Genomic DNA, 12,697 nt, shown 5'->3' on the forward strand with positions numbered 1-12,697 from the left:
TAAACATCCCAGAAATACGAAACTTGGCAATACAATGCAAAAGCCTTGCCTCCCGGTTACAACAACACAACCACACCACAAAACCACAATCTGGACCCACAAAATTCACAACAACACATCATGACTATAACAACACAACTAAACGCCCCAGAAATACGAAACTTGGCGACACAACGCAAAAGCCTTCCCTCCCGGTTGTAACAACACAATCACACCACAAAACCACAATCTGGACCCATAAAACTCACAACAATGCATTGTGACTATAACACAACTAAATGCCCCAGAAATACGAAACTTACCACACAACTAAATGCCCCAGAAATACAAAACTTGACAACACAACGCAAAAGCCTTGCCTCCTGGTTGTAACAACACAACCACACCACAAAACCACAATCCGGACGCACAAAACTCACAACAAAGCATCGTGACTATAACAAAACAACTAAACACCCCAGAAATACAAAACTTGCCACACAACTAAATGCCCCAGAAATACAAAACTTGACAACACAATGCAAAAGCCTCGCCTCCCAATTGTAACAACATAATCACACCACAAAACCACAATCTGGACCCACAAAATTCACAACAACACATCATGACTATAACAACACAACTAAACGCCCCAGAAATACGAAACTTGGCACACAACTAAACGCCCCAGAAATACAAAACTTGACAACATAATGCAAAAGCCTTGCCTCCTGGTTGTAACAACACAACCACACTACAAAACCACAATCCGGACCCATAAAACTCACAACAATGCATCGTGACTATAACAACACAACTAAACTGGATGGCCATCTGTCTGAGAGGTTTGGGTGGGTTCTTCCTCCATGACAAAAAGAAAGAAAGGGGTTGGACTGGATGCAAACTACAAATTCCAGCACCCCATGGCATGGAGTCCATGCATTTCAATTAGAGGCCTCTTCCTTCTCCCTTTCCCCGCCATCCAACCCACTGACCCAGTCCCATGGCTCCGCAGGCAGGAAAGGCTGGGACGGATAGAACGAAGGAAGGAGGGAGGGAATGGAAGCGAAGCGAAGGAACTCCAAGGACAAGAGCCCTCCCTCTATGCCCGGAAGGCCAAGAGCAAAAGGGAGAGAAAGACCATTGATCCGGTTATATTTACCCTCCTTTCTGACCAGTGTGTTCTTATCAGCGAGCTCAGGATTGGAGCAGAGAAAGGGAACAGCATAGGAATAAAGGAAACAAGGAGAGCACTCTATCTATCCATCCACTCACCCACTAATAATAAACACCTACACAGGCAAGAATCAGCCATGCACTGAGTCTACAAGGCCATTCAGTGCTCATCCACCTCCCCAATCCCTACATTCACACTTGGCCTCCAAAAAACAATTACAATAATAACAATGACAACAATAAGAATCAACACCATCACAGGCAAGAAGCAGCCAGGCACTGAGGCTGAGAGGCCAGTCAATGCTACACTGGGCCTCCAAAAAACAATAGAGTAGCATCTAACTTATCCAGCCTTCATGACTATTACAACAACAACAATAATAAACACCTACACAGGCAAAACAAAAAAAGGACTATTGTACCACAATAAGATATAAACCGCACTCAGCAGAATCAGACATCACGATTAACAACAAACCAAAGACAACAGGGTTCTCAAGCAATTATCAATCAACACAAAAATTGAAGAAGGTAACAGACTTCAAATACTACTACTAATGTGAGTATAAAGAAGGGTGGAGGTCACACCATAAATACAACCTAATGTAGACTGACCAACACCCCCAGACTAAGCCACAGCAACGCGTGGCCGGGCACAGCTAGTATTTAAAATAAAATAAAAATGTAGTAAGACAAAGTCAAGAGAATCAAGAGGTAAAAGAAACAACACACTATGCCTTGAAAATAGGTTGGAAAGTTTTTTTGGTTTTATAGATACATTGTTCTTTATTAGGCAGTGAAAAATTCAAAAACAAATTGGGAAAGGGACTGAAAATAAAAAGTGGCCAGTACAATATTTCCTGCACATGCATTTCTCTTAACTTCAATATGGATTTAATGGCAACGTAAAACACTGTAAGAGTTCCCTCAGCAATATGCAAAAGCAGAAGGCAGCAGCATGCATTCACTTTTGATGCATCCAAGTCAGTTCACAGTATGATTAACCTATCAGGACATAACCTACAGAACCAAAACCCTGCAGCTGTCTTAGAAGCACCCCAGAGAAGAGAAAAACAGAAGACGAGATGACTAGAACTTTGCTCCTTACCTCAACATCATCTCCAGTGGGTTTCAGCTTAAACCATTTTACCACACATGTGCGGCCAATGTGGTCACCTGACTGTACGACTCCATACATCCCAGGATCCTGAGAACTCTGGGCTATTTAGGAGCAAACAAAGAAAGGTACTCCAATAAGCAGACCAAAACAGCAGCATCTACTCTGTATACTTTTGTCTACTAATACTTGACTTGTCCTGACATTCCCGCTGATACTTAATTTAGGTCTTCTTTGAGTTTCTATGCTCTACCCAAGAGAGACCAGAGCGAGGCAATTACACCATCCTGCAAAGAGGTATCAAATGTCAGATATATACCCAACCCCTATGCACATTAAAATATATTTTAAAAGACTGCTAATGGAATTTGTTGCCATCTAATCTACTCACTGAGGTCAACTGGCTAGCTGAAATACTGCATTAACGCCTTAAAATATACAAAGTGTTTGCTATTCTGTTTGCTATTATTTGCAACTGGATCTGCCTTTTACTGGTGCAAAGTTCATTAATACAAAAAAAGCTCCATGTATCTTCCATGGCCTTACCAGCCAGTCAAAATGTATTTGCAGCATACATTAATGAGTGTGTGTGGGGGTGGGTGTTTGACAGAAAATTAAGTTTAAGACCAAGCAAAACTGTGGGGGAAGTAGATCTGTAGGAGGGATTGGAAATTGTTTTAATGTGTACTAAGCCTCAGACAGTAAGGCCCCTTCCACACTGCCCTTTATCCCAGGATCTGATCCCAGATTATTTGATTTAACTGGATTATATGAGTCCCCACTGTCAGATATTCTGGGATAAGAAGATAATCTGGCATCAGATCCTGGGATATAGGGGTGGTGTGGAAGGGGCCTAAGAAAGCAGAAAAGAGCTCCACAGTTGAGGGCGGCATTTAGAAAAAATGTTTCTGTTTTCACTGCTTCTGAAGTCAGAGTAAGATCAGGAGAGCCCACTCAGTTTTTGGGGCTTGGAAGATGCATAGAGACTCTCCTCAATTCACTGCTCTAGCATGTGGGGAACATATCCATAAGAACACTTTGGCCGTTTAACGAAACTACAATAATATCAAGTTTTGAGCCACAGCAATCTTTTGGCCAATTGATATTGGAAATGGAAAGCAGCTGTCCAAGCTCTTTTGCAAGAAGAAGATATGTAGCTTAGCATTCTTACGAAAAAAACTAGTCTGATTTAATCTACCAATGGGAGTTACTAGTAGTCTGCTGTTATGCTAGAAGTTCCTGACGGTCTGAAGATCCAAACTCAAATACAAATAAAGTGCAGGACTCCAGAGAGAGCACATTTTACCAATTACCTCTTTTATCTACTACAAAATCACCAGGGCAAAATTCATTGTTGTCCAAGTGATGGACAGGAAACAGTTCATTGGAACGAATGTTTTTCTCCACTGTGCCATCCTGCCACATTACATCAGCTGACGTCATTGTGGTGACCACTTCTACAGCAACCCTGTGACCGAGAAAGAAAAGAAAGAAAGAAAGAAAGAAAGAAAGAAAGAAAGAAAGAAAGAAAGAAAGAAAGAAAGAAAAGGAAAGAAAAGGGCAACATATTACTGTAGAGGACTCCCAAAGGAAACAAAGCAGGCCAAAATGAGTTCTCCTTGGCCATTTGTGTATAGCATTAATACATGTGCCCTTAATACCAGGGCCTAAGGCAAAACAGAGCATCCGAAAGAAACATCTCATCAATAGAATCTAATAGGTGAGACCAAATAATGGCCCCTGGATGGGTAAAGATTTAAATCCTTCTACTCAGTAACAATGCTGTCTATCAAATCAGCTAGATGAAATTCAATAGGATTTTATAGCCAGAAAACTAATGCTAGAAACAGTTACTTTATGGTACAGGCTTATAAATATATGCCACAACGCATGTACATAGAGCCTGGAAATATAAAAATAAAAAATGCTGTTACCCAGGAAGTCCTATCAATTTTGTTCAGGATTCAAAAGCTAAAAGGAAGTGAGGTGGCTTACAAGAATTCCTTATATCTTCAGTGTTTTTATTCAAAATTTACCTTATAACCTTTTTGATATTACAAGCATATATAATGTTTCAATAGCTTTAATTTTACTAAGTCGCTGCTCTGTCGAACCAAAGCAGAACAAGAGTTCTCAATGATTTCAGATTGGAATTTGGCTCAATCACCCCAAATAGGGTGAGCATCCCTCCCCAACAATATCTAAAATTGTGTACCTTTGAAAAACAAGAACTTTTACTTGCAACTGGCCCAAATACATGGAAATGAAAAACTGATAGTGACTAATAGATACTTGTTGTCAATACTTCCCCTAGTGTCTGTTTTGATTTTGATTTACCTATTTCTGACTCACTGCTAGATGGATTTGTAGACTTAAATGCTGATATATACTTATTCCCTTTATTATTAAGGAAGCTGAATAGATCTCTCTAGAACTACTAAGCTAAAGCAGCTATAGGACAAATATACTAAAAGACAGCCTGCATAAAAGTAGCTTCTAGAGGATGCAAATTCAGGATAATAGAATATGTGCTGTAGCAAATTTTGTTCACAATGTGTTATATGATGGCATCCTTCATTTTAGAATGCGCTTGTTGTTCACATATTACTGGATGATCACAGGCAACCAGGAATTGACCCAGGCAGCATAGTCCTAGTCCTCAATATGTAGCACATTTCATTTGCAAGGAGTACAAATGCTGTAAATGCACGACAACCTTGACATCTGGCTTATCACCTGGCGTGCTGGTGGAAAAGACCACTACTATTAGCAGTGCCCGGATTCAAACTGGAACCAGAGAAAAGGAGCTCTTCAACTATTAAGTAGCGAAACGTATCGCTATACCAAGCCTGGGACCAGAGGTAAGGGCTATTTAAAGACATTTCCACATTAAATTTCTTGCATGTCATAGTGCATTTAAATGTTAAATACCTTGCTCTCTAAATAGATTAAGCTAAGTATTATGTGCCTCTATCCTGTTGCTCTGGAGCTTTCTTTTGAGTAGTTATGCACATCATTGAGCTGTGCTTTGTAGACTTGGAGGGGAAATTCCCATACCGATAAATTGGAATGTACTGGCAAACCTCAGGGTCCTGGTCCTTGTACCCTTGCTTTGGCATGAATTCAATACTTAACAAAAATCAACTAGGGGCCATTTGGTGCCAGTGAAATTTCACCACTGCACCAGAAGCCAGCTTGGATTTCCAAAGAGCTTTATTAGTTGAGTAGCACTAGCTACATTACTGTATTTAGTTTTTAATAGTGCAAAAAGGACTCATAGCCAAGAGATTATCTTTGAAATGAGCTCTTTCTCCTGCTTGTTTTATTTGTGCCTGAGTCCTGAGTCCAATGGAAGTTGTAAAGTGACCACTAATTAAACTATTTGAATTTGCTGAAGAAAGTGCAGCTGCTATAAAAAGAAACTGCCTGGAAAATACCTTTGCATGGAATTTGAAGGCTATGCAAAACTACTTATAGCCACCTGGTAAAAAGCACTATTATTTTACATGGTATTATGTTGGCCCTTGGCATTTAAAAAAACCTTGGTTGAAGTTACAGCAAAGTGTGGCTCTAAATTAAGGTGAGGAGAGAGGAGGAAAGAGAGAGGTTTAACCACTAATTCTTAAACTTCTTTATCTCATAAAGTGCAATTTGGTGGAAAAAATATTTTGCATTAAGCAGCTATAGAATCAGTGAATCGTTCTCAGGATAATTTAACATCTTCTATCACGTTCCTTTAATGTCAATTGCGCATGAGGTTAGAAAATTTAGTTTTTTAAGAAACCTTGGTTTTTAAATTTGCATGTTACTGATATTTAGTGTTTCTATTCATGAGCAATGAAGAGAAACATGTAACACATGCCACCAAGTTAAACACCACACAACCAAAGTTACATGCATTTCTATCTATATATATAAAAATGTAATGTGCGGTTTTACTATGGAGTAAACAACAAAGCCACTGAACCCAATCACACCAATCTGTCTTTCAAACAAAAAACCCTAGAAAAATAAAGTCCAAATTAGAAGACGTGGAAAAGCTGTTTTCTCCCTAGCTGCCGGTCAGAAGGGTAGGCCCCACCCCCTTCGTATCCTAGCAACCCACACAGCCACAATGGCGACAACCAGAGTTAGGCCTCACACTTAGGCCTCTTCCACACTGCTGATAAAATACAGATTATCTGATTTGAACTCGATGATATGACAGTGTAGTCTCAAGACCCTTCCACACAGCTATATAACATTTAATATCTGCAAGGCCATTAAATGCTAATCAAGGTGACTAATTGCAGCATTCATACTTGTCGCACTGAGACTATTCATTGCCATTCAACCTGGTCAACCAAGGATTCCACAAGGTAGAAAGCGGCCAGGCTTGCAAACAGCAAGGCTCTTCAGTGCTGTTCAACCTGGCCAACCAAGATTTCCCCTAGGTAGACAACCTCCAGGCTTTGAAGCCACAAGGCTACTCCATCCCATTCAACCTGGTCAACGAAGGATGGTCCTATGTAGGAAGCGGCCAGGCTTTTAAGCTGCGAGGCTATTCATTGCAATTCTAGCAGCCCAAAAAATCATTCCCTTAGAACCTAAGTACCTAGCTTTCCAAGCAGCAAGCTTATTCCAGCTCACCCAACAAGGATTCCCATAAGAAGAAAATAGCCAGGCTTTTGAGGCTGCAAGGCTATTCACTGCTATTCTACTTGGCCAACAAATGATTCCCAGAAGCCACAGCAATGCATGACCGGACACAGCAAGTAATACAGGAATCTTACATCTGACCACAAAAAGTCAGAATAGGCAGGATTTTAAGGGCCTGTGTCAGTAGAATATAAGCTCTAACCTTACCTGTCACCTGGTTTAAACTCCCGGCTAACCTTGGTTTTCTTTTTCTTATGTTTTCTCTTAAGGTTTTTGATTGAGAGGGGAATGCTCTTCTTGCGCCCTGTGCCACTGCCACTTTGAGAGGAGGCTGTGGAGCTGGCAGAGGAGGTGACTGAGCTGGTGTCATCAGTGTCATCCGCTGCTTCGTCATCTGCATCTTGTTCTGATGAATGCAGCTTGTAGTCTGAGGCACCATCATCCCTTTTCAGAATAAAGGGTGGTTGCAATGGCAGCCCAGCTGCTTCGCAAGGCACCCCTTTTCTCATTTCATCAAGGTGATCTTCCTTTCCCTCCTGGAAACTTGCAACATCATTGTGTAGTTCACTTTTTGAGCTAGCTTTAAGGTCTTCTGCTTGTTGGTCACCCGCTGCTGCAGAATCTCCTTCAGTGTGATCAGGGGTACTCTGAGAATCCGGGGAACAGGACATGATCTTCACTATCTGCTTCTTCAATAATTTCCTTACCTAAAGGAAAGAAATATGTCTCAATAAATGCACCTTTATATGAGAGTTTAATCAGCTATGGCATGCTACTGTTGGATTTACCATTTCGTTCAAGAAAATTTTGCATACAGACCATAGTGCCAGCCTAAGGACTCACTAATAAATTATTCTTGGGACTCTGTTTTCCTTTAACAACTTTGTCCATTGTCGCAACAAAGTCAAACGTTACTGCTGGTGGTACATGCATCCACTTGAGTGATGAAGGAATTGTTTGGGGAGTTTCAGGAAGAGGGACATGAAAGGTGAAGGAAAATGCTCAATCCTCATATTTAAGGAGACAGATGCATCTTTGAGAAACTGGGATGATGGCAGGCTGAGATTGATTTTCCTGAGCAACTTTCCAGTTCATGTTGCTCTAGTGGGGCAGGTGGCAGGGTACTGTGCACATGTGTGAGGGGGAGAAGAACAAAAGGTATGGAAGTAGATGATGGCGAATCTCTCAATTATGCCACAAGCAATGATCCCTCACTTGACTGATTTCCTGTCTGGAAACCCAAGCCAAGTCACAATTTGTCACCAATTCACCAGGTGAGAAAGAGAAGAAGATGGGAACATCCTTGCTCTCAATATGTTGCAAAAATGGAGCCCCACTAGGCTGATTTCCTGTCTAGAAACCCAAACTTGGGTAGTAGCCAACAATTTTCACTAATTCCACCTGACAAGATAACCACATTCTTTCTTAAGATTCAGAACCAAATCATGACTTCAAAATCTAAAGACCTTTTTATTTAAAAAATGAAGCTAACAACTATGACCATTGGGAACCATCAGAAGATGAATTGTATGTGAATATGCTTCCTCTTGTGATTTTGCAGCTAGAATAACAATGTATCCAATTTTCCAGCTTATGAAGTGATTGTCAGACAACACAGGAAGCATTTTAATCAACAGAATGCTAAATATGTTAGGCTACATACAGTATATCCTAAAATAACATTTCAACATGATATTTTGAATTGGTCTTTGACAGGTTTCATTACTGAACCATTCATGTATTTTAATGTTGTGAACTACTCTGAATTCTGCACTGGAATAATTTCACAAGCTTCTGCATACAAATTGGTTCTGACACTGAAGTTAACGGGTTTTATCTTTTAAAGCTTGAACCACTTACATGCATTCTTCTAATATAACTTCACATACAGAAAAGGCAGCAAACGATTTTGAGCTATTTTACTTTTGACAAAGTTGTGAGGTAACATTCTACAATACTGTAAATAGATACAGAAATACAGAATAGCCCAATGAATTGGGACAGACACATCAGTTTTGAAATCTTTGTCATTCCAAAACTTATTTATCTCTTTTTCCAAGGGATTAAGGGTGGTACACATACAGGCTTTCTCTGGCTCCAAGCAAATGCTCATGAAAACCAGCAGAAGAGCAAACATATCTTCCATCCCTCTATGCATGCCATACATTATGCCAAGAGTATGGAGGGCAGGGGAATGGCAACTGCCCTTTTGTCAGAGAAACCAGGTCTCTGGCTCTGGGAATGGGATTTAAAATGTAATTCCAAACTATAAGCTTGATATATACTAAATCTGCAACATGGCTATATTTGTTAATACTTCAATTTGAAATGAAACTGGTTAGATAGAATACAACTGTACGGACACATCTATGTTCTCTGCATCCTGAGAAGATATCCTCAAAACTTTACAAAAGGGCTTCTTAGCACACAATGTGTTACTGACACTGAAAGGACTCTTATTAAGCAATGTCTAAGTCTATCCTCCTGTCCCTTGATGTGGTCAAACAGATCCACTCAAACAAAAACTAAAAAGAAGAGAAGCCAACAGATCACATCAATTCAAAAAGATCTGTACTACCACTGTACATTATAAAGTGCTTGCTTATTTGTTTGGCAGTACAAGTCCATATGCTTGATCACAGAATCACGAAATCTGATGTATTATCTAACAGGAATAAAATGGAAATCATAGTAACATTTCCAACCCAGTTTTAAAACCATTTTGGGTCCCTCTTGTACCCACACTTTTGATGTCTGTTGAGTGCACATTTATATACTTATTCTGGTCAAACTTCACATTTGTAGATGGAGATGGAGTACTAAAAATAAAATTATTATTTTCTTAAGATTTATACTTCAGTTGACATCATAAAACTCATAAGTGAAATAACTGTTAACCTAGGCAATGTCAGGCAAATTTCTAAAATAATAAAATTGTATTTCCCCAAGTTAGCTGAACTGATAGATAAAAACACCCTTCACAATGCGTGGAACCATAAAAGTGCTCTGCCTCTATACATGTCTCAGTTACCATAAGAGAAATGTTACCAGTCAATCTATTTTTCCACCAATTTTATTGCTATAGTGTTAAACTAGGAAAAGTTGCATAAATATGCAGGGAAGGACTGTTTACTTTCTCAATGTCTCTCAAACAATTATACGTGGCAAACATGCTGCCACTGACAATCACTGGAAATCAACAAACTACTTTTTGTTTGTCAGAGCCAAATGAAATTTGCAAGTCTAGCAAACACTTCTGAGAGGGACCGAACCTGCCATGTTTAAAAATAAGCACAGATAATTTTATTTATGCAAATACTGTTTTCAGATTAAAGATTTTAAAAAAGAATGAATGCACTTGTCTTCTCATGCTTGTGTGAGCAATCTTTATGAAAATTACACAAAATATAGAGGTGGTCATACTTTTCCAAATAGGCAAGTGTAAATGCTAGAGACTGGGGCTTAGTGAGTAAAAGCTCAGTGGGAATTTTTTCCAGAGCCATCTTATTTTTAAGAAAAAATTGATTTTGGGGTATTTCCTTTAAGAAAGATTTTTTTAAAGACAAGCAATATTTACTTCTACTTTTGATATAGTTTCTATGAACAATGCAGTAGCTAGACTTTTAGATAAGACTACAGTATCACATCATTGTAATTCTGATTCTTGGTTTTCTGTTCTCTCTTAAAAATAGGAATGAATGCTTTGTATTCAACTTGGCACTGCAGAGAACCAAGAGGAGACAAAATTATTTCCTTTGCTTTTTAACAGTGATAGTGTCTTCTCTTGTTATAATTATAACTTTTTACCCTGCTCCCCATAAAGTGTTAAAACTAAGTGGGTTTCATAATTGAGATAAATTTTCATTGCAGCTCAGGAGCTTACAGCTCCATTTTAACGGAGGGGGGAGGAAATTCAACTTTTATTTTCTTAATTATAATTTTAATACAGCAAATAACATAATTTGATAATACACCATGTTAAACATAACAAATGTTATGTTCCTAAAGGAATAAAATGCTCTTTAATGTGTAAATAGTGTTAATACAGTAGAGTCTCGCTTATCCCACCTTCACTTATCCAACGTTCTGTATTATCCAACGCAGTCTGCCTTTTAGTAGTCAGTGTTTTTGTAGTCAATGTTATCAATACATTGTAATGTTTTGATACTAAATTCATAAATACAGTAATTACTACATACACTTAGCATGTATTGAAGTGCTTTTTCTGTCGATTTGTTGTAAAACATGATGTTTTGGTGCTTAATTTGTAAAGTCATAATGTAATTTGATGTTTAATAGGCTTTTCCTTAATCCCTCATTATCCAACATTTTCACTTATCCAATGTTCTGCCGGCCCGTTTATGTTGGATAAGTGAGACTCTACTGTATTGCATTTTAATTTTTTAAAATGTCAATTCCCTCCAACCTCCTCCGTCCAAAAAAATAAAGTTTTTTCCCCTATAGCTTCAAAATTTCTGGAAATTTTATATCTCTTTTGATGGTGAATGAGAAAGATATCAAACACTCAAACACTCAAATTCACTATGTAACAGAACAGTTGTGGATAATGGAGGCTTTAACACACGTGAGTAGAGGAGGAAGAACCTGAATATCCAGCCTTCTTCAGATGAGTATTCAGTGTTTTCTATTTCCCACACAAATCACAAAAACATTTAATATTTCTGCTCTTGGGAGTGAATGACCAAAGCTCTGAACACTAAATAGCTCTGGGATATATTACTTCAACACTGCTTCTCCAAAACGTGAGGAAGACACCTGATCAATCCTAGTATTTCACCAAAATCTATAAAAAACTTTTAGAATGGGCCACTGAGAAAGAACAAATAAAAGACTGCATGGTGAAATGGGCCCAAAATATTGGCCACCAGATTGATTTAAAACATTGGGAAAAAGCTTGGAAACAAAGACCTAAATATACTTACATGATTTAAAATTGGCTTAAGATGCAGTACCGATGGTATATGACACCAAATAAAATTTCTAAATGTTATAAGAACGCATCCAATAAGTGTTGGAAATGTGAACAACAGACGGGTACTTTTTTCATATTTTGTGGACTTGCCTGAAAGCGCAAGTTTTGGAAAGACATAAAGGAAGCTATACAATTGATTTTGAAAATAAAAATCCAATGGGAACCGGACTTTTTCCTGTTGGGAATGTTAGATATTGAGAATGACAAGAATAAAGAGATTTTGTTCAACTTTTTGGTCACAGCAGCTAGGCTAGTTTATGCAAGAATGTGGAGGCAAAATGAAATGCCGAAAAAAGAAGACTCGATAAATAAGGTATTAGAGATTATGAACATGGATAGGCTGACTCACTGGTTATCATCAAATCAGGGGTTACCTAAAAAGGAAACTAATTAGGACCTAGTAAAAGACTATTTAAAACAGAACAAACTAGATCTCATCAGTTGAAGTTAATCAATTCCAAGATTAGAAGAAGATGAAGGGAAAGTTGTATCATTACAATAAGATATTGACTACGAATGAATTCAAAGACCAGTAAAAGCAAGATGAAAGTCAACATTTTTCTTTTTCTAAATTTTTATTTTTAATTTTTTTCTTTTTTTCTCTTTCTCTTATTCTATATTTTTCCTACTTCTCTATAAAAATTATTGTTCTCCCACTTTCATTGTACAATAGACTTTACCAACCTATTCTTTTAAAAAAACCTTAGTATTTTGTTTTTAATATGGCAGGGCAGCTGTTCACATGTTGTTAAAATAAAAGTCCTGAAGCCCTAGCCAGCATATACAACAATGAA

General features: G+C 38.3%; 1 protein-coding gene across 2 annotated transcripts in view; it reads right to left on the reverse strand.

Moving 5' to 3' along the window:
• The window catches only part of ube2o (ubiquitin conjugating enzyme E2 O), a 99,074-nt gene that overhangs the window by 20,959 nt on the left and 65,418 nt on the right, over window positions 1-12,697 (reverse strand). For both annotated transcript variants that reach the window (XM_062970635.1, XM_008104370.3), the window contains 3 exons: window positions 7,118-7,617; window positions 3,586-3,740; window positions 2,264-2,376 (listed from right to left, as the gene is read on the reverse strand). In XM_062970635.1, coding sequence (XP_062826705.1) covers window positions 2,264-2,376; window positions 3,586-3,740; window positions 7,118-7,617 — 768 coding nt within the window. The remainder of the gene's footprint in view (window positions 1-2,263; window positions 2,377-3,585; window positions 3,741-7,117; window positions 7,618-12,697) is intronic.

Source organism: Anolis carolinensis, chromosome 2 (genome assembly GCF_035594765.1).
Source record: "Anolis carolinensis isolate JA03-04 chromosome 2, rAnoCar3.1.pri, whole genome shotgun sequence".
In the NCBI taxonomy this organism is placed as follows: Eukaryota; Metazoa; Chordata; class Lepidosauria; order Squamata; family Dactyloidae; genus Anolis; species Anolis carolinensis.